An 18,676-nucleotide genomic window follows, 5' to 3' on the forward strand; every position below is an offset into this window, starting at 1 on the left:
GCTGTCGATATTTTACAACTCACACTTTTAACTTGTTTCCATACTTGCCTCCTGTCTGCTATGTGCAAACACGGCCTGCAGCTCAACCCAGTTTAGTCCAAAAGTGCCTGAATTTTTGTCACATAACTGTCAGTTGTTGCTCAGTCACTACAGTTTTCATAGTTGCACTGAGGACGCAAAATCTCTATTTTTTTTAAAGAATGTGGCTACTTGAATGGTTTATTTTTGGCAGTTTAAAAAAAACAAAAAAAACATTACCATTCAAAAGTTTGGGGTCGCCCAGACAATTTCATATTTTCCATGAAAATTAACACTTTTATTAACGTGCTAACATAACTGCACAATTGCTTTCTAATCATCAATTAGCTAACACAATGTAGCATTAGAACACAGGAGTGATGGTTGCTGGAAATGGGCCTCTGTAGCCATGTGTAGATATTCTATTAAAAAACAGCTGTGTCCAGCTAGAATAGTCATTTTCCATATTAACAATGCCTAGAGTGTATTTCTTATTCATTTAATGTTCATCTTCATCGAAAAAACTGCTTTTCTTTCAACAATAAGGACATTTCTAAGTGACCCCAAACTTTTGCATGGTAATGTTCCTTTCAAACCCACCAGTGGGTTTTGGGGTTGGAAGGGTCAAACATCATCTACACCAGCTTTTTAGGCTGTATGTAATGTAATGTAAAAGATACATAAACAGTAATACCTATTGCAGTCCTTATTCTAAAAGGGTCATACATGAGTGTGGTGAGATTATCTCTGTCAGTTAGAGAATTCCGTTAACGGCAAGTTCCTGCTGGTGTGGAATTTTCTTCTCAATGTAATGAATACTTCTCCATAGGGGACTTTTCAGGTACTTCACAATGTTATGTATTGTATTCATCAATCATTGTCCAAAGATATGATATTTTGGGCAAAATTTCATTCAGTTCTTTGCTTTTTTTCGGATGCTTGGCAGAAGAAAAGCTCTGAATATAAATCCCAGCTTATATGGCAGGTGCAGATTGATTTCTGGCGTTCCCTCTACATCCACTCACTCATTAGAAGATCTAGAGTTACCATGGGAGTGAGAGTGGGCCAGTTGAGACGAAATCTTGGCTGAGTGGCCTCCTCAGTGTGTGTCCTGATTTTTTGTCGTATCAGTGGTCTCTAATAACAGACTCTCCATGTGCAGCATCTTTATGAAAGCACATCTGCACAGGACTGAAAGAAAAACCACTTGCATTGGCTGTCTATGGGCCTGAACCCAGATCAGATCAAGTTCCTTCCAGATTGACTGCCATGCTCCTCCCACGACTGAACCCAGATCTGTAGTTTGTGTAGCAGACCTTTGAGCAAGTGACGGTGCAAAGAGAAAGCTGCTTCAACCATAAGGGAGGGCAGAGGCCTTCCCTCCAAGCCGGGACTTCCTCTCAGCACCATGCTAACAGGGGATCCTCACAGAGGTCCCATTGTGTACAAGGGCCCCGTGGATCCCCCTCATACATGAAAGCAACACATGCCAGAGTTTCACCTCAGGAAAAGGCGGACAAATATTTCAGTCTGATTGAGCCATGCTCTTAGAAAAATAAAGGATACTCCTGTAAGGGATAAAAAAGGTATTCTGCCACTGGGGGGGCCTTTGCTCGCTGCTTCTCTTTGTGTCTGACGAGTGTGTGCGCGTCGTTTTGGAGAGGGTTGTGCATGCGGGTGTGCGGTGTGGGGTGGGTGCACTCCGAGTGACCAAAAGCAATCTGCTCCGGTCCAATCAGTCTCAGTGCCTACCTTCACACATAAGCGACAGGGGCACTCGGGTCCGCCAGAGCGCACAGACCTGCACATACACATACACACATACACACTTGTCACATTCACGCACACACACCTTTCACACACCTCACACACCCTCCCTCTTCAAGGCACCCTGCGCGACCTCTCACCATTGGCCAAGTCCCGGAGCCCTCAGCATCTCCATCACGGCTGAAGGGACCATTCGGAAAAGCAGGAGACAGAGGTAAGCTTTTCTTGGTGCTATCTTCATGCTGACTGAGCGGCTCTCTGGGTGACGGGGATTAGGCAGGCACAGCAGCTCGATCAGCCCTTCCAAAAACACTGCCATGCGATGGGTTTGAATGTGCTAATTGGTTGCTGGTGCAGCTGCTTTATTTTCACTCCTGAGTTTGCTGTGGGAGTTTTGCAGGTGTCTGAAATGTGGATGTCTTTGCTGTGTTTTGTTGATTGGGATGCACTGGCTGGTAATTTTGTAAGCTTCTGTAAATGCAATTCGATGTGAGGGTTAGACAGCTGTTTTTTGGGATGACACTGACTTATTTTGCAATCTCACAACTTCTTTTGATCCAAAGTAAAGTAAAATAAATTGAGTTTCACGTCTAGGGTTTTTTCTATTCTTGAACTTTTTCAGATATTTTTGTTGCAAATATGTGCTCCCATTTTCTGAAAATGTCATTCGAATCACATATACTGAGCAGTTTTCACGTATGTTCTCTCTGAAAGCATAATTGCGTGCACAAATTATTGTTCTAGCCACCTGCTTTGATGGATTTTTCAACCCCATTTTAAACCATTTTGTGGTCCATAAAATACCTGATCATTCTGCAACCTGCAGCAAAGGGACATCATCATGTTTGCTTGTGGCTTTTGAGGGGAAAAGGTAGAATCACTGGATATCAGGAATGCCCAATGCCAAGCCAAGCATAACATAGACGCAGTCTGGAGGCGACACTCAAACACACATACAGCTTCCACACACTGTTCACTGTGATGGCCTGTATAAAAGCGCACCTCTGTCTGTAGCATAGTCCTTCTTTCAGTCTATCCATGCTGGATTTCATAGCCTCATTACTATTTCAGCGGCGACACTAACCAGTCAGTTTTCTCAACAGAGTGCACTAAGTTCATGTTGGAGACAATGAAGAGGCTGATTTGCATTATATTTCTGTCCCTTTCGCATCAACAATGTTAGATTCATATCTTAAATATCCTGGGATGTTTTTGTTTTTCTTTGTTTTCTATCTGTCATCATCCCAAAAATAGCAGTAGAAGTTTCTCAATTTTCTCTCCCTGAAAGATAGGTGTGTTGAGACAGAGTGTGCATCTGTGTGAGGATTGCGTCTTTCCAAGTGTGTGTGTCTGTGTGAGTGTGTGAGTGTGTGTGTGTGTGTGTGTGTGTGTGTGTGTGTGTGTGTGTGTGTGTGTGTGTGTGTGTGTGTGTGTGTGTGTGTGTGTGTGTTTGAGCACCATCACTGCTGAATGAAGCTTTTCCTTGCAGCCGTAACTTGCTGCCATCCTGTCCACAAACCTCGGTGGAATTTGGAGTTTGAGTGTTGAGACAGGCAGTGACCGGGCCTCATAAAGGCCCTCTGTAAAGGGCGAGGGGTCGAGTTAGCTTAGAAACCTGTCTCTCTCTTACTCCCCCTCTCTCTCCCGTTCGGCCTTTTCCTCACTCTCTCCATCTAACCCTGAGAGCCAACATCTTGTCTACGTCTCTCTCTCTCTCTCTCTCCTCTGCACTCTTCTTCCTCCCTTCCCTTGCTCTCCATTTCTCTGCCCTGGCCTGAAGGACTCTCTTTAAAGTCTTCTGCCATTTCTTTGGCTTGACATCTCAGGCCTGCTGCATTGTGGCTACACCTGCTAATAGTGTGCTTTGAAATTTTACCCTGTCAGACGACTAAAATCCCCAAGCCTAATTTCAGCAGTGGCAGCTGATTAAGCAGTAATTAACATATGCTAATCTTATTAGCACTTCCCTTTTATGAACTTAATCAACCTTGCTGAGCTTAGTAGATCTGTGCTGCTGAGGAAATGAATGAGATTATGAACTGCAGCTATCTGGGTCAGGGCACCGCGTAGTAGATCAGCACACAGTGAAAATCATACATGCTAATTTTAGATTCAAAGTAGAGAAAGTCATTCTTGTTTGTGCCCTCATTGTGGGTTTGTTGCCAAGATTTTTCCTGCACGCTTCTTTCAAAGTCTTTTAGGTGAAAAAGATCATCAAAGTGAGTGCTAAAAACACAGGAATAAAAGTGCCTCTTAAGCAGTTTTCAACTAAAAGATAAACAAATCAGAAATATTTGCTCCTTTGAATACATCTAAAACTTCTATCCATAAACCCTACAAGATGAACATAGATTTCTTGCAGCCTTAATAAAACTAAACAAAAATTTCACATGCTTCATTATCAGATCATCTCTGACTTTTGACCTTTGACACACCACAGTGGAGTGCTGATTTGAGCCAAGATAGCTGTTGTCTAGATCACCTCTGACTACAGTGACACAAGAGGCCCTCATATTTTGATCCCATGAGCTGTCTGCACCTTAGTAATGAATTCTCTGACCTTACTGATGGGACACAAAGTCAAGCCTTGGCCTGCAGCACTGTAGACTGGTTATGCTGCCAACATTATGGAAGATTATGGAGCCACTATAATAAAGACATGTCCTGTTGTGCACCCACACTGTATAGAGCTACATTTTACTACATAGCAGGCCCTCATTTCTGCCAACAGATGCTCTTGTACTGTAGTAGTACACCAGTTTAAAGTTAAATACCTTGGATAATTTCCTAAAATTTGACACAAGTTCTCTGTATTGTCAGTTTTTCCGATGACAACTGACATCAAGCTAGTTTAATTTGACTCCAATGTGCTGTACAGTATCTAAACTTGTAAATCTTTTAGGTAAAGTTCTCCTTTTGACTTTTCAACTCTCTGTCATCATCAAGGTGGACTATGAGGATGTTCGTGCGGCTCGTGTTTGGACTCTTCGTCCTCAGAGCGGCAGTTGCCAGCCCAAGATTTTCCCGACAAGTGGACTTGGACACGTATGACACGTATGAAGTGGATCTAGACAATATCAATTTGGAGAATCAGGATACCTACGACTATGAAGATGGGTTGACAATTGATGATCCTCAGGTAAGAAACTTTATCAGTCCATACAGCTTTCAAACTCCCTGCAAACACCTTGACCTTTAATCTTGCAAATACGTAGTTTGGTCACCTGTAATGGGTAGTTGGAGTAAATTAAAAGTTTGAAAGATCGCTCCATTTCAGTGGTCTTTAAAGACACCATGTAGGTGATTCACTGTTTTTCATGCAGTAAGTTATGACATCTCGCCATTTAAACTGCACAGTCAGAAGTAAACACATTCTTTTTAAACCACAGCAGTCAAAAAAAAAACTCTATGGGCTGACTCAAGACGTTTAACATTGTCAGTTTTGTGCCATCTGCTCATCAAGCACACGACTTTATATGTGTTTCTGTACTGGAAATCTTGTGAAAACATATAACTGATATCCCATCACCATGTATACAACTGGCATTTTAGAGCATGCGGACTGTTACGATTACTGATTTTCTAGTGTTTCAGATTAAAGTTAGCTGATCCTGATCTGAGGTCAGCAGGTTCATTGAGCATGACAGGGATCCCGTTAATAATAACAGGAGCTATTTGGATGTTGCTTCCCGATTTTAAGCACTATTGTGTCCAAAATTGTTTGGTTTTGTCTCTTGGCCAGACAGTATTGTAAATTACATTCCCTAGAATCTTCCACACGCCAATAAAACAGCAACTGAACGTCTAGATCATTTTTTTGTTTGTTTTGTTGAGTGTGTTGATTGATCAAGACCAAATAAAGTTGCATGATTTGATTTTGACTTTCAGTTTGACCAAAATACAGATATATGGCAAGAGGAAAAGTACATGCAACACAGATGGAAACCCTGTTTGTAAGCATTGCTATTCGCTCTTCAGGCTTTAACCAGCGCATGTTGATGATCTTAGAAGCTAGGTAGGTGCTATGGTGCCATTTATACTATAGTGTTTAAATCAGTGTCTTGTCCAGAATCAATAACCTGCTTCAGTTATGAGTATAGCTGTGACTTTTGGGACTGTGTTCCACTCTGGTTCTGTTTGGCACAGCAGCTTTTAAAAGTCAAGCAGAGAACAGTGGCAGAAAGGGTTACTACTATGTATAAATGGATCCAGCAGTGCCCCTTAAATCAGATGGAGTTGAGTGTGATGTGGCAAGCCTGCAGGGCACGCTGGGATGGCAAGCTTTAGCCAAATTTCTTGTTCCCATTTATACTTCTTTGTAACACGGAAATTAGGCCAAGGCAATGTCAAGATGGCACGAGGCAAATCATCCACACAGGATTTTCAGCGAGCCAGCGACTTAAGTTAAACCTGATGTGGATTGCTCTCACACTGCTGCCGTTATCTAAGGCCTATTTCACAATCCAGTGCAGATCTAGCAAACCCGACAAGATGTAGCAGAATTATTGTACCTCCACCAAAAAAAGGTACTACTACATTTTTTATTTTATTTTTTATTTTTTTGCTTTAATCACCATGACTGAGCTCTTTTGTGCAAACTTTTACAGCTGAGTCCTGCACATGGAGCTGCTCAGCGTGGGATCCGAGCCATGTGTTGCATGGGAATGGCTTTGATAATGTCTCTCTGTTTAACAGGACTGGATATGACACAGCACATTGCATAGGGTTTTGTGGGAGTCTGTGGGAGCAGGAGGAGGAGAAACAGTACAATTAGAGTTACTAGAATTGTTCTCATCTTGTTGCTTCCAGTGAATAAACACTAAGTTTTGACTCTTAACTTGCAATGTTGAGAAGTCTTGCAGGAAACTTTCATTCGGTTTTGTTGATAAGACAGCTAAAGATGAGGGGGCAGATCTTCAGATGGAGCGGTTGCCTAAGAGGAGTGAAAATTAAACAGACTGTTTTTTTACACACACACATGCACACACATGTCACACACACGCGCCACACACACACACACACACACACACACACACACACACACACACACACACACACAGACACACATCAGATCTCAGAGGAGAAATGAAGCGATGATGAGCTCCATGCCTCTGGAATGCTGAGTCTTGATTTTCCACATCCAGCTCTCGTTTGGTATTTCTCCTCTTTCTCCTCTGGGCTTGTCTCTTTTGAGAGAAGTGAGGGTTCAACCACGCTGCTATCCAAGCAAATTGTCTTCAGTCTGCTGCATCTCAAATTCTCTGCAAACGCTTTAATCACCAACTTTGGATCCATTCAGGCTCTTTAGTTTGCCCGAGAGGTTCAGTCTGTCTCAGCTCCTCTTTGGTTGAGTAACACCTTTAGGAGCAAGTTGAGTTTTACCTTTCTTCGTATAGCTGTGGGCAAAGTTTTTTTTTTTAATTAAATCTAATTGTTCGGACTGTCACAGAGGTGTTGAGGAATTTCTAAGGGGATTTTGTAAGTGTTGTTTGCACTGCTGTTGCACTGGAATGTATCACTATGTATTTGAAGACGTTTCTGTAGCTCCTCATTGTGCATATCCAAATTCCAACCTTATCTTGAAATATGAGATCATCATCCTCCCTTTGTTAATATGTTGAGAATAATTTGACCTTGGTTTTGTTCCTAGCTGGCTTGCAATGCTGGAATTGCTCAATATTTTGGAAAAGGACAATTAGATGAGAAGTTCAATACCTCTCCCATGAGTGTGCATTCAATATGGAGCTGCACCCACCAGATGGTTAGCTTAGCTTAGCATAAAGACATGAGGAAACAGTTAGACTAGATCTGGCCAATATGTAACAAAATCCTTAGATCAGCATCTCCAAAATTAACAGATTTGCATATTATATGCTGTTTAACTTATACAGAAGCCAATGTGTAGCTGACAACAAAAAATATAATCCAACTTTCACCTAACTCTCTGCAAGAAAGAAATCAAGCCCATATGCAAAAGTTCTGTTCTGGGCTGCAGAGTCTCATAAATCTGACTTTAACAGTGCCACATGGCTTCACAGGACTCAAGACTTGACATTGTGCATGCTGTTTACTATATGATGATGAACTCTGGGTGATGTCAATGGAGTGATCGACACTGATTTTGTGAGTTGCAAATGACAAAGCTGGTGACCAAGAGTGAGGTTTTGTTGAAAAGGTTCAGCCTCAGTCCAAAACTTTGTTGACTCACTGAGCTGAATGCATGCACTGATCAATATAGTATACACCATAGCAGCAACATAACATCTGGTTTTGGCTTGATGTTGACATTCTGCATGTCTTCCTGTGCATTCTGTATTCCCATGCTGCTTCCACAGGGTTATTTTCTTTCAGTGTTTTTGGTTGCCAGCCTTTCGCCTCTTCTTTCCCCTCGGGTCTATATGTTTGCTTTGGAGAAAGGGGGAAATGAAGAGGAGAGCTGCAGTGAGCTAACTCTGTGCAAGACTTTTCAAAGGCCTACCTTGTTGTATCCCAAACTGTGTCTCAGCTGAGCTTTAAAATGCAACATTCAGTGGTGAATATCTCTTCACTGCCTTTTTATTCATTTGCATTTCTGGTTGCTGAACGATCGACTTTGACATCACTCTCTGGACAAATATTCACTTTGCTGTCAGTTGGCTCACTGACATCTGATAACTTGGGTTGAAAGGCTGAGATATGGATCTGTGCAGCTACCATGTGTGTCTTGGTTCCACAAGGACCATTCCCTGTTTGGAGGGCTGAGTCTGGTTTGTCAGGCGTGACAGAGTGTCAGGTACTACCTGTGGCAGTGTGTGGATGTTCATTGCCCTCGTCTGGAGAATGACTGAACTGCAGCAAATGATTATAAATACAATTACAATACCTGATGGATATACCTGGAGCTTTTAATGAAGGAACCAAACAGCACTTTAGTGTATTTCCCAACATAAAACAGATGAAACTGCTGGTCTATTTAACAAACAAAAGGTGCTTAGTCTTTTTAATGAAATCATTTTGAAACCAGCACGTCTGCATGTTTTTTGGCATTGGATCTGTCTTCTGCAGTCTTTAAGCTTTTAAAGAGGTTTTAAACTCACTAAAACTAATTTGAGCATGTGGCGCAATGGAGTGTTTTGAAGTGGAAAATACAGATTGCTTCTTCATGAAGTGGAAGGATTTGAAAACCTCTTCCAAAAAAGAATTACAAAATGTAATATCTGTGGTTGAAGTTGGCAATAGCCTCTTTCTGTTCATAAGCAAGCACCTATAAACCAGAGTTATTAATGGAATCCCTACAAAATATGAACAGTTAAAAGTTAATTTTATTTTACATCCATTATGGATGCCATAACGGATGTCATGGAACTACACACATCTTCTATTTAAAGTGCTAATAGCTGGTGACAGTCTAGAAAGTTTATCAATGTCCTCTTTGGTCTTTACACCTGGGTCAAGGTCACATTACTGTCCCTGCAATATACCTCAATCTGCACTGTTTGCTGCCATCTAGTGGTGAAAATATGAAGATTATGTTGTAGAGTCCTGTGCTGCTTCTCTAATGATGCAACATCCATCCATTCTCTATACACCGCTTTATCCTCACTAGGGTCGCGTGGGGTGCTGGAGCCTATCCCAACTGACTCGGGCGAAGGCAGGGGACACCCTGGACAGGTCACCAGTCTGTCGCAGGGCTACATATACAGACAAACAATCACACTCACATTCACACCTACGAACAATTTAGAATAATCAATTAACCTCAGCATATTTTTGGAGTGTGGGATGAAGCCGGAGTGCCCGGAGAAAACCCACGCATGCACAGGGAGAACATGCAAACTCCATGCAGAAAGATCCCAGGCCCAGGCCGGGATTTGAACCAGGGATCTTCTTGCTGCAAGGCAAAAGTGCTAACCACTACTCCAATGTGCAGCCCATGATGCAACATGACAGATGAAAATGTGTTGTTTTATGTCCTCTTTAGTTTGCCTCTTTTTTCTTTTTGCCAAAACATTTTAGAAATTAAGGACAGACAGTAAAGAGTGACAGAAGGCCATTCCAGGCAGGAGAAGAGATTTGAAGTGAGGATGTCACACAATACACTAGACTGGCTCCAATTGCTTGTGGTTTACGTATATGACACAGACCAGTTGCAGCTAACATGCCACTGTGTATACATCTTATTCAAAAATGAAAAAATTATTTGATGAATATTACCAGCACATGTAAAAGAGGCAGATGAGAGCAGTCGGCAGTGTTTTCATCCATCCATCCATCCATTCTCTATACACCGCTTTATCCTCACTAGGGTAGCAGGGGGTGCTGGAGCCTATTAGTGTTTTCAGATTTCTATTATTTCTATACACATCAGCAGTGAAAAGGCAGAATTTTTCACCTCCCATCTAGACTGAATTGTCAAGGACTGTTGTTATCTTACAGCTTTTCTGCCACAAAATGAAAATTGACTTCAAATTTTGTAAAGAAGTCACACATATTGTGTAGCTGTAGTTAGTCAGTGGTTCTGTTTTCTTCTGCTTGGAGGAGCAGATTGTGTTAAATGCTTAATTATTTCTGTTAGAATGACAGCTGCCAATAGATTTTGACAACACAAGAGCTTTGGATTCTCACAATTTTAATTTCCTTTCACAGAAGTGTATTAAATGCGCTGACTATTTATATGCATTTATCAGTGCCAATTCCTCTTTGCTACACACCTACTAATATACCAATACACTTCTTCTTATTGTTGGACAGTTGTTGTTAGAATTATCTGTGCTTTTAAGTATCTAATATATATATAAGAAGAAATGCTATCATTGTTAATAGGTGTTCACGTAGATGCCAGAGGTGAAACTGATCTTTGCAGTTTTTTAGGTTTTACATTTTATCATACTATACATTATTAAAGTTGTGCGCATGTACCAAATGCTATTATTGCCCCTTTTCCTGCATAAGAGATTCTTACACTAATGCTTATCATTTACTAAAAACAGCCTTGAAATGATACTTTAGTATATACTCTACCTCCATGATATTCAGTTTTATGATGGAGTACTGAATTTTGTAATATTGTCTTGATTGAAATTATTATTTTCAATGCATCGTTTGCTAATAATTATGACGTTCTACATCTGTCACCACTACCATCTCACTGGCCATAATTTTAAGTTAATTGCTTTATCTAAGTTGCTTGTGTAATGGAACTGAGGTAAAATTAGCTTTTTTTTTCTTGGAAAGTTGTCAGTCAAGATGAGCAAAAATGGAACCAAGTCTCTATTTCATGTACAAAGAAAATGTTGTGAGACTAAATGTTACCTTTCTGATGCCTGATTTTGAGTGTACTTTTTTTTTCTTATTTCTGACTCACTGCTGCTGTCTTTTTCTCAGATAGAGATTGGAACACTGGCCCCACCTGACTACACCTACCCTGAGAAAGAAGTGGAGGAGGAGGAGGAGGAGGAGGAGGAGGAGGAGGAACAGGAGTTGCCCCTAAAACCCCAGCTTGTCCCTCAGGGTTCAGGGGGATCTGGGGTTCTCATGGGTCCAGACACACAGAAAGGTCTGAAAAAGTACACAAATTCAGATCTGCATTCCCCAAAACATAGAGTTATTTCAGATTTAAGCTCAGCAATTTATAGTGAGTCCTTGTAATGATCGAGTTATGAAAGCAACATTCTCTGAAATTACCAAAAACAGCAGAAAAACAATCATCCGTCCTCTTCACTCATCTTCATCGTCTACAGTCGTCTTCTCCATTGTGCATGTCATCCATTTAACTAGCAGTTATTGGTTAAATGTGATTATTGTGTCCATTTTTCATCTGCTTTTTAACCTAATCATGATTGTGAACTCCTGATACTTGTCTGTTTATTAATACCTAATCTTGTCTCTAACAAGAGGTGGAGCTGCGTCTGACGCCCATTGGTAGTCTTCATGTCTCCGGAGATTTTGGGGGCTCTGTAGGGTCTGGGACCTCGGGCACTTCTGGGGCTTCTGGGGCTTCTGGGGCTTCTGGGTCTGGAGGGTCAGGAGACATACTGGTCTCCAGCGCCTCAGGGGGTTCTGGTGACATTGTCTTTATCTCCGGAGCCTACGAGGAGCTCCAAAGCTCTGGAGGATCCGGAGAGTTCTTGTCATCTGGGGATCTTTGGATATCTGGGGATCTCTCGGGATCCGGAGATACCATGGGATCTGCAGCTTCTGGAGCCTCTGGTGACTTTGCCTCTGGAGGCTCTGGGATTTCTATTGAACTGAGCTCTGGAGGATCTGGGGACCAGTCTGGTTCTGGGTTCTCTGGAGATCTTTTGATCTCGGGAGCTTCTGGAAGTTCTGGGGCCTCTGGGGACTCTGAGTCCGGGGAGTCAGGGATAATATTGTTGTCTGGAGGTTAGTATCTTTACAGAGCTTGTGGCAACACCTTTTCTTGTTATGTGTAGAAGTAACCTGTCATTCTTTATGTGATTTTTTGTTAAATTCCATTTAACTGCTTCCATTTTAAATGTAGTTAAATGTTGAACTTTGTGCTACTGAGTGTCATTGTATTTGTTTTACTTATAATCATTGTCATGCTAATATCCTGTCTCATCTGTAATGAGAGTGTGATTGATTGATTGGTTGATTGATTGTCCATCTTCACTTCCTAACCTCATGTGGCCTAACCCCAACCCTTGGCACTAACAAGAGGAGGAGCTGCCCCTCTTTCCCGACACAATTCCCTACGAGGCATCGGGTGCTTCTGGGGAGTACTCAGGCGCTTCAGGGTTCTCAGGGGATGTTGGAGCCTCTGGAGATTCAGAGGTCTCCGGAGAATCTGGGGCTTCTGGTGTCTCTGGTTCTGGAGACACCGAGGTTCCTGATGTGACTCTGGTCCCTGGCACTAAAGGTCAGTATCTAATCAAGACTTGTGAGACATGCTGAGGGGTAAAATCTAAAGTCTAAACCTCACTGTGCTGAGAATGTTACCAGGGTCAGTGTTATCAGTTTTGTCCACTTCTCCCTGTATTTCTGCGTATTGCTTTAAAAAGAAATGTGTTTTTCTTCACCCACTGCATCACTGCTTAATGGGTTGGAGGCAGGCGTAAACTAACCGTGACGTCACCCGTTGGTTTCAATGTCGAGAAAATGAAGCCCGGATTTTGCTACTTCCTGGTCGCCGTTTTGGATTTTTTGGAGCCAGTGACGTAAAAAGCGTCATCAAACAGACTGGACCAGAGAGCAACTAGGGGCAGGATTGGCTGAGGACTCTCTTATCCCGCCCACGTTTTACCGCAGAGGCTTCTGTTGCTGTCAATCAAGTATAGCCACGCCCCCCTGGCTCCGCCAACTTTAACGATTTATTTAAAATTCAGTATTGATTTATTTTAAGATCGGCCACCTGATCTCTCATTTTGACCATGAAAACTAACGGGAAAAAAATCCTGAGTTGTAGAAAATCAGTCTATCAAATTTGATTTTTTCCAAAAATGAATTGGGGTCTATGGAGAAAAAGCTTTTTGGAGCCAACCCTAGCGGACAGCGTGATATTGCAAGTTTTTGACACTTCCGGGTTGGCTTCAATTCTGGAGCCAGATGCTACGTCCACTATATATACAGTCTATGGTTGGAGGGCAGCAGTTTGAAAGGCACCCTGAAGTTTCTAAATTTTACCAATGCAATGGACTACTTTGTTATTAGTGGGTTCCCATTTGTTTGCATCATGCAACAGAACACACATGCAGCGAGGAAGAGCAAGTAAACACTGCACAAAGCATCAGTTTAAAATAGCTAAAAAAAAATCATTTTTGCTGTTTTGTGAAAGGAAATACACTTGTTAGACCTTTGTGTTTTAAGATGAAATCCCTAAGGTAAAGAGGTAAGGTAAAGGTAAAGAGTGACTTATGGTAATGGTTCCAACATCAACACATTGTCTGTAAAAAAAGGAATAGTGATGAGGGCTTAGAATTTAAGAAATTCCCAAAAGCACAGAACAAGGCAGGTAAAGTGGGAAGGGGTTAACTGAACAGGTAAAGCAGAGGAACAAGAAAAATGTCTAAAAGTCGAGAATTAATGCAGGATTAAAAGCAGGCAAGTAATACAAAAAGACTACTGAGTGCTTGAGAGCTAATGCAGAGACCACAAACACCGTCTTTACAGGTGAATGGTGAACCTGTGCTTCAAATACTGAGAGGGCTAATCAGGGAAGTGGATACTGATGTAGAGATATCCAGGAACAATCAGATGGCAGGAAAATAGGGCAGGTGGGAATGTTTAAGTCTGAAATGCCAGGACAAGTAGGCCCTGTTCACCCCGACACTATCTATTTATATGGTCACAGTCACAAGTGGACAGCTCTAAATATATCAGTTCACACCTGTGATCAGATCCCACTTTCCCCCATGCAAACATTATGCAAACAATATTTACATAGACATAAATGTTTCATCATTTTAATTTACAAAGATCAAATGCAATGCCAGTGGAAGGCAGCAAAGCATTTCTAGCGCAGGATATTAAAATAAATAGTAGAAGAATTCCAAAAAAAATAGTCTGGCACTACTCTGTGGTGTTATAGGTGTCCCAAATTGTCCAGATAACTGTGGTCTGTCTGATCGGATCTCCGTGCATTTTCAGTACATAATGGGTACGTTCACATCTGTACCTACAGCTGTCAATGGGGAGTCCCAAATATATATATATATATATATATATATATATATATATATGTATTGTCACCCCCGAGTCACATGGCTAAAGGCCAGTTTATGTCGAAGACTCAAATTCCAAGGTGTGAATGGTTGGTCAAACCGCACACAATTACAGTCTAAACAAGGAAGACAGATGTTTTGAGATTTTAAGTGCACTTATGGTGCACTTAAAATGCAGTCTTGAGCAATCTCCCCAGAAAGTTTGATCACCATTATTATTTTGGGTTGTTTTACAACCATCAGTGTAAAATCTGGCAGTTTCTCAACCATTCACAATACAAGTGAGTTTTGGGTAGTTAATGGACCATTATCAATGTTAATTTGAGTGGCATATGTGGAACTCAGAGCATTTTCAAAAACCAGTAAGAGAAGTCCAGTTGCACTCCACTGAAGCACTTATTGTGACCTGAATGACTGAGAATTTACATAAACCTACTTTGAGCTGTCCACTTGTGATCTTAGTAGAACTTTGCCAATGATGGCAAACCATGACAAAAGTATAATCTGCAAAAACTACCGCCATATAAATTTTTAGGCATCCACTGTAGTCATGAAGCCTAGTATCCCATTACAAAGGCAACTGAGTACCATTTGAACTGGCTTCTTTTAAAAGTGTTGTTGTTCACTAACAGTCACGTTGTTTGTCACCACTCTGCAAATCACATTTCATGTTATTAACATCTAAAAATCATTTTCATTTAACTTGCATTTATCAGTTAAATGCCTTAAACACTTGGTTAACACTGCTAAAATACAACTTGTAACTTACTGCGGCAAACAGTGGGCTGCTGATTGCCAGACATCCTGTCCCATGTCCATGCTGATCTAACCTGTTTCTTTAACACCTAATCTTGTCTCTAACAAGAGGAGGGGCTGCTTCCGACTACACCAAAAACCCCTCAGGAGGGTGCTGGCACTGTAGAAGGGTCAGTGAGCTCTGAATTGCCAGAGCCTGAAGAGCCAGATGAGCCTGATGAGCCTGTGATTGACACACGAGGTCAGTACTGAACTGAATTCAGACAGTCTCAGTTCCCTTTCAAATTTGTCTGCAAGATCCTGAAATCCGGACTGACTTTGGCCTGTGGATTTTAGACTTTGTCTTTAAGGGGCTTTGAAGCATATCCCACAAGCTACCATGCAATCTGCCTGTTATTGTGTCATATTTTAGTCCCTCCTACTTACATTCTCCTGCTTCTTCTTCTTCATATCTATGTGTTCCAGGAATGCCCACTTGCTTGTTGTGTACCTGCCTTGGTGGTTCGGTCTACTGTGATGACTTGAAGCTGGATAGTGTACCACCTCTACCCAAAGACACCACTCACTTCTATGCCCGCTACAACAGAATCACCAAGATCAACAAGTCCGACTTTGCCTCCATGAGTATGTCTCCAGTTTGAATGTATAAATATCAGATCCAAATATAGGAGAATGTCAAACATTTAACCATACCCATCAGTGTCTCACAGTGCATATTTTTCTCATCTCTTTAGACAAGCTGAAGAGGATCGACTTAACTGCCAACGAGATAAAGTCCATTGATGAAAAGGCATTTTTGGGTCTGCCTAACCTGGAGGAACTGGTGATTCGAGAAAATCACGTCTCACAGCTGCCTGCTCTCCCAGAGACCATGACTCTCATTGATGCCAGCCACAACAACATCGGCACAAAGGGAATTCATTCAGAGGCATTCAAAGTACGTGCACCTTCCGTCCTTACAATTTAAGTCAGATGCTATCTAGTAAGGGCATATGGTATATATTTGTTACTACCCAGCCTCATATTGCAGCACAGAAATGTTAGATATTTGTAAAGTGATTCAGAAAAAGCAACAGTCGACCATAGACCACTAGGAAGTTCATTTTTATGTCTTTCCATCTTGATTTAAAATATAAGGAATCTGTATGACAAATCTTTACGTTGTGTTAATAACAATAACAACATAAAGATAATAACTATTAATAATAATAGTCAACTTACTGTAACTAGATTTTATCATTTTTCAGTTATCAATGTTTGAATCAAATTTAAAACTCCATGAATCAGGTCTTCTGTCCATAACAAAGTTGTAAAACTGTGTGATACTGTAATGGACAATTAGCAGCCTGTTCTACAAACTTACATACTTATTTACATGAGTGACTAAAGACATAACAGTATCTGTGTTTTAATCATCTCAGCTAAATGCAGGAGACACTGTTGTAGAGAGGAGGACATTCCGTTTTTGGGAGTAGGACAGGAGTGCAGCTGAATGCAACAAAAGCTGAATCTTACTCCTCGATTTTGAAACTATTGCATTCGGAGTTTGAGGCCAATAATGACCTCTGTCTTTTCTTGCTGCACACAGGATATGACTGCCCTGCTGTACCTGTACCTCACTGACAACCACATCGACTACATCCCAGTTCCTCTACCAGACAGTCTGCGATCTCTACACCTACAGGTATTACCTGCTGTAGTCTCATCAATTAATATCTCTGGTCAACACTGAAAATGAAGCGCTCAAATCAGGATGCACACTCTTTGAATTGTTCAGACTTATGGTTCAAATTAGATATAAAAAAATAATAAACAAAAACATAACATGGTGTATAGAGGAAAAGAAGGTAAACTGACAAGACCATGTGGAACGCAAGTCCTAAACACTCACACAGGTATCGTCACTCTTTGCTCTGATTATACTCACCTGAGAAATGTTGCACTCAGCGGAGCTATGATGAAAGAGCATGATGTCAAGAAACTTTATCCACCCAATAAAGATAAATAATGCAGTCAGTCAGTCCAGTCCCCATCATTTTTACAGCACATTTAATAAAACTGATTTTGAACAAAAGTGAGAAATAAGACTGATGCTATGCTCAACTTTTAAAATATAAATTTATCTGACCAATTTAAACCCTACAGTATTATATATTAATTGCCCTTGTCAATTAAAATATTATAGCTAAGAGCATACTAAATTATGTAGAATAGAAAGTGACCTGAGAAACTTAAATCAGATTATAACTACAATATTATATTAAAAAATACTAATTCAGTTGTCTACTTTAAATCTTAACGATAAGACGCAGCATCATTTGTTTAAACAAATTCATCTGATTAAAATTTTAAGGTTAAGACCTTACAATATTATTGTCTATATAAATTTATCTAAAGCAACTTCAAAAAAATCAAATAAAAAAGCCACATTATATTAATTAAAATCTTGTCAAATGTTTTCCTGAAACTGTCTTTAGGCAGCATCTTCAGTTTGTGCATATGTGTGATATTTATGGTCATGAAGTTGCACTACTTTGCTTGGATTTAATAAATGACAGTTGTGTTTAAAAAGGGGAAAAGTAACTTCGCATGCTGCTAACTAGTGAGGAGGCATGCAGATTCTTTATTGCCTTTTCCACATCTCTTTATGTTACGGCTTTGTGAATGGACAGTTTTCGAGATCAGCAAGTTGTAAGTTAAATTATAGCTTAATAAAATCAAATTTTGATCATAAATATAGTGAACACTCATTGAAGCAAGTCTCAGAACAACAGCAGCTCAGTGATGCTACTGTCTTTAGCCAATCAAGATATTCTGCCCCTCATTATGAACCTTCCTCTTCTCTTGCAGCGTAACAATATTCAGATGATGCATGAGGACACGTTCTGCAACCTGAAAGACTTCAACTACATCAGGAATGCGCTGGAGGACATCCGTCTGGACGGCAACCCCATCAACCTCAGCAGGACCCCACAGGCTTACGTCTGCCTGCCTCGTATACCCATCGGAGATCTCATTTAACCACACAGACCCGAAGCTACACTCTTGCACACAAGTACAACCACATGCACACACATTTGTACATATTGACAAACATGGGCGACACACACAGACACACACAACTCATTCACTCCTGAATCAAATCCATCAGCTGCAATAGAGTGTTACCAATAAACTGTCATACATGCTGCTGAATATAATACAGATCAGTTAAACTGTGAGGAAACTTGTTTCACAATCACCCAAGAACACATTAATTATGAGTCAGATTCCGGTGATCAAGCACATATACACTATTCCACTGCACCTTCTTCCTGTTGTTCAGATTTTTATACCAGGAACACACACTCACCCACAATCTTCACTGTCTCATCCATTCCAATACATAGATACACACAAACACACACACAAGAACTTTCTCAGATGCCAAACTGTTCCGCAACTTGATTTAAAGTAAATAGGTGGAGAAATCAATT

At 40.9% G+C, this 18,676-nt stretch overlaps 1 protein-coding gene across 2 annotated transcripts; it reads left to right on the plus strand.

Annotated features, from left to right (window-relative positions):
• Window positions 1–1,758: 1,758 nt before the first annotated feature.
• On the plus strand, window positions 1,759–18,358 carry epyc (epiphycan). 2 transcript variants are annotated; one of them, XM_051956060.1, is made up of 8 exons: window positions 1,759–1,999; window positions 4,732–4,924; window positions 11,149–11,320; window positions 15,310–15,441; window positions 15,666–15,824; window positions 15,935–16,137; window positions 16,789–16,884; window positions 18,051–18,358. In XM_051956060.1, the coding sequence occupies exons 2-8, from the start codon at window positions 4,739–4,741 to the stop codon at window positions 18,219–18,221; spliced, it is 1,119 nt and encodes a 372-aa protein (XP_051812020.1). In that variant the 5' UTR covers window positions 1,759–1,999; window positions 4,732–4,738; the 3' UTR covers window positions 18,222–18,358. The 2 variants fall into 2 exon arrangements, with proteins under 2 accessions (XP_051812020.1, XP_051812024.1); XM_051956064.1 differs by lacking the exon at window positions 15,310–15,441.
• The last annotated feature ends 318 nt before the right edge of the window (window positions 18,359–18,676 follow it).

Source organism: Acanthochromis polyacanthus, chromosome 1 (assembly GCF_021347895.1).
Source record: "Acanthochromis polyacanthus isolate Apoly-LR-REF ecotype Palm Island chromosome 1, KAUST_Apoly_ChrSc, whole genome shotgun sequence".
Taxonomy (NCBI): domain Eukaryota; kingdom Metazoa; phylum Chordata; class Actinopteri; family Pomacentridae; genus Acanthochromis; species Acanthochromis polyacanthus.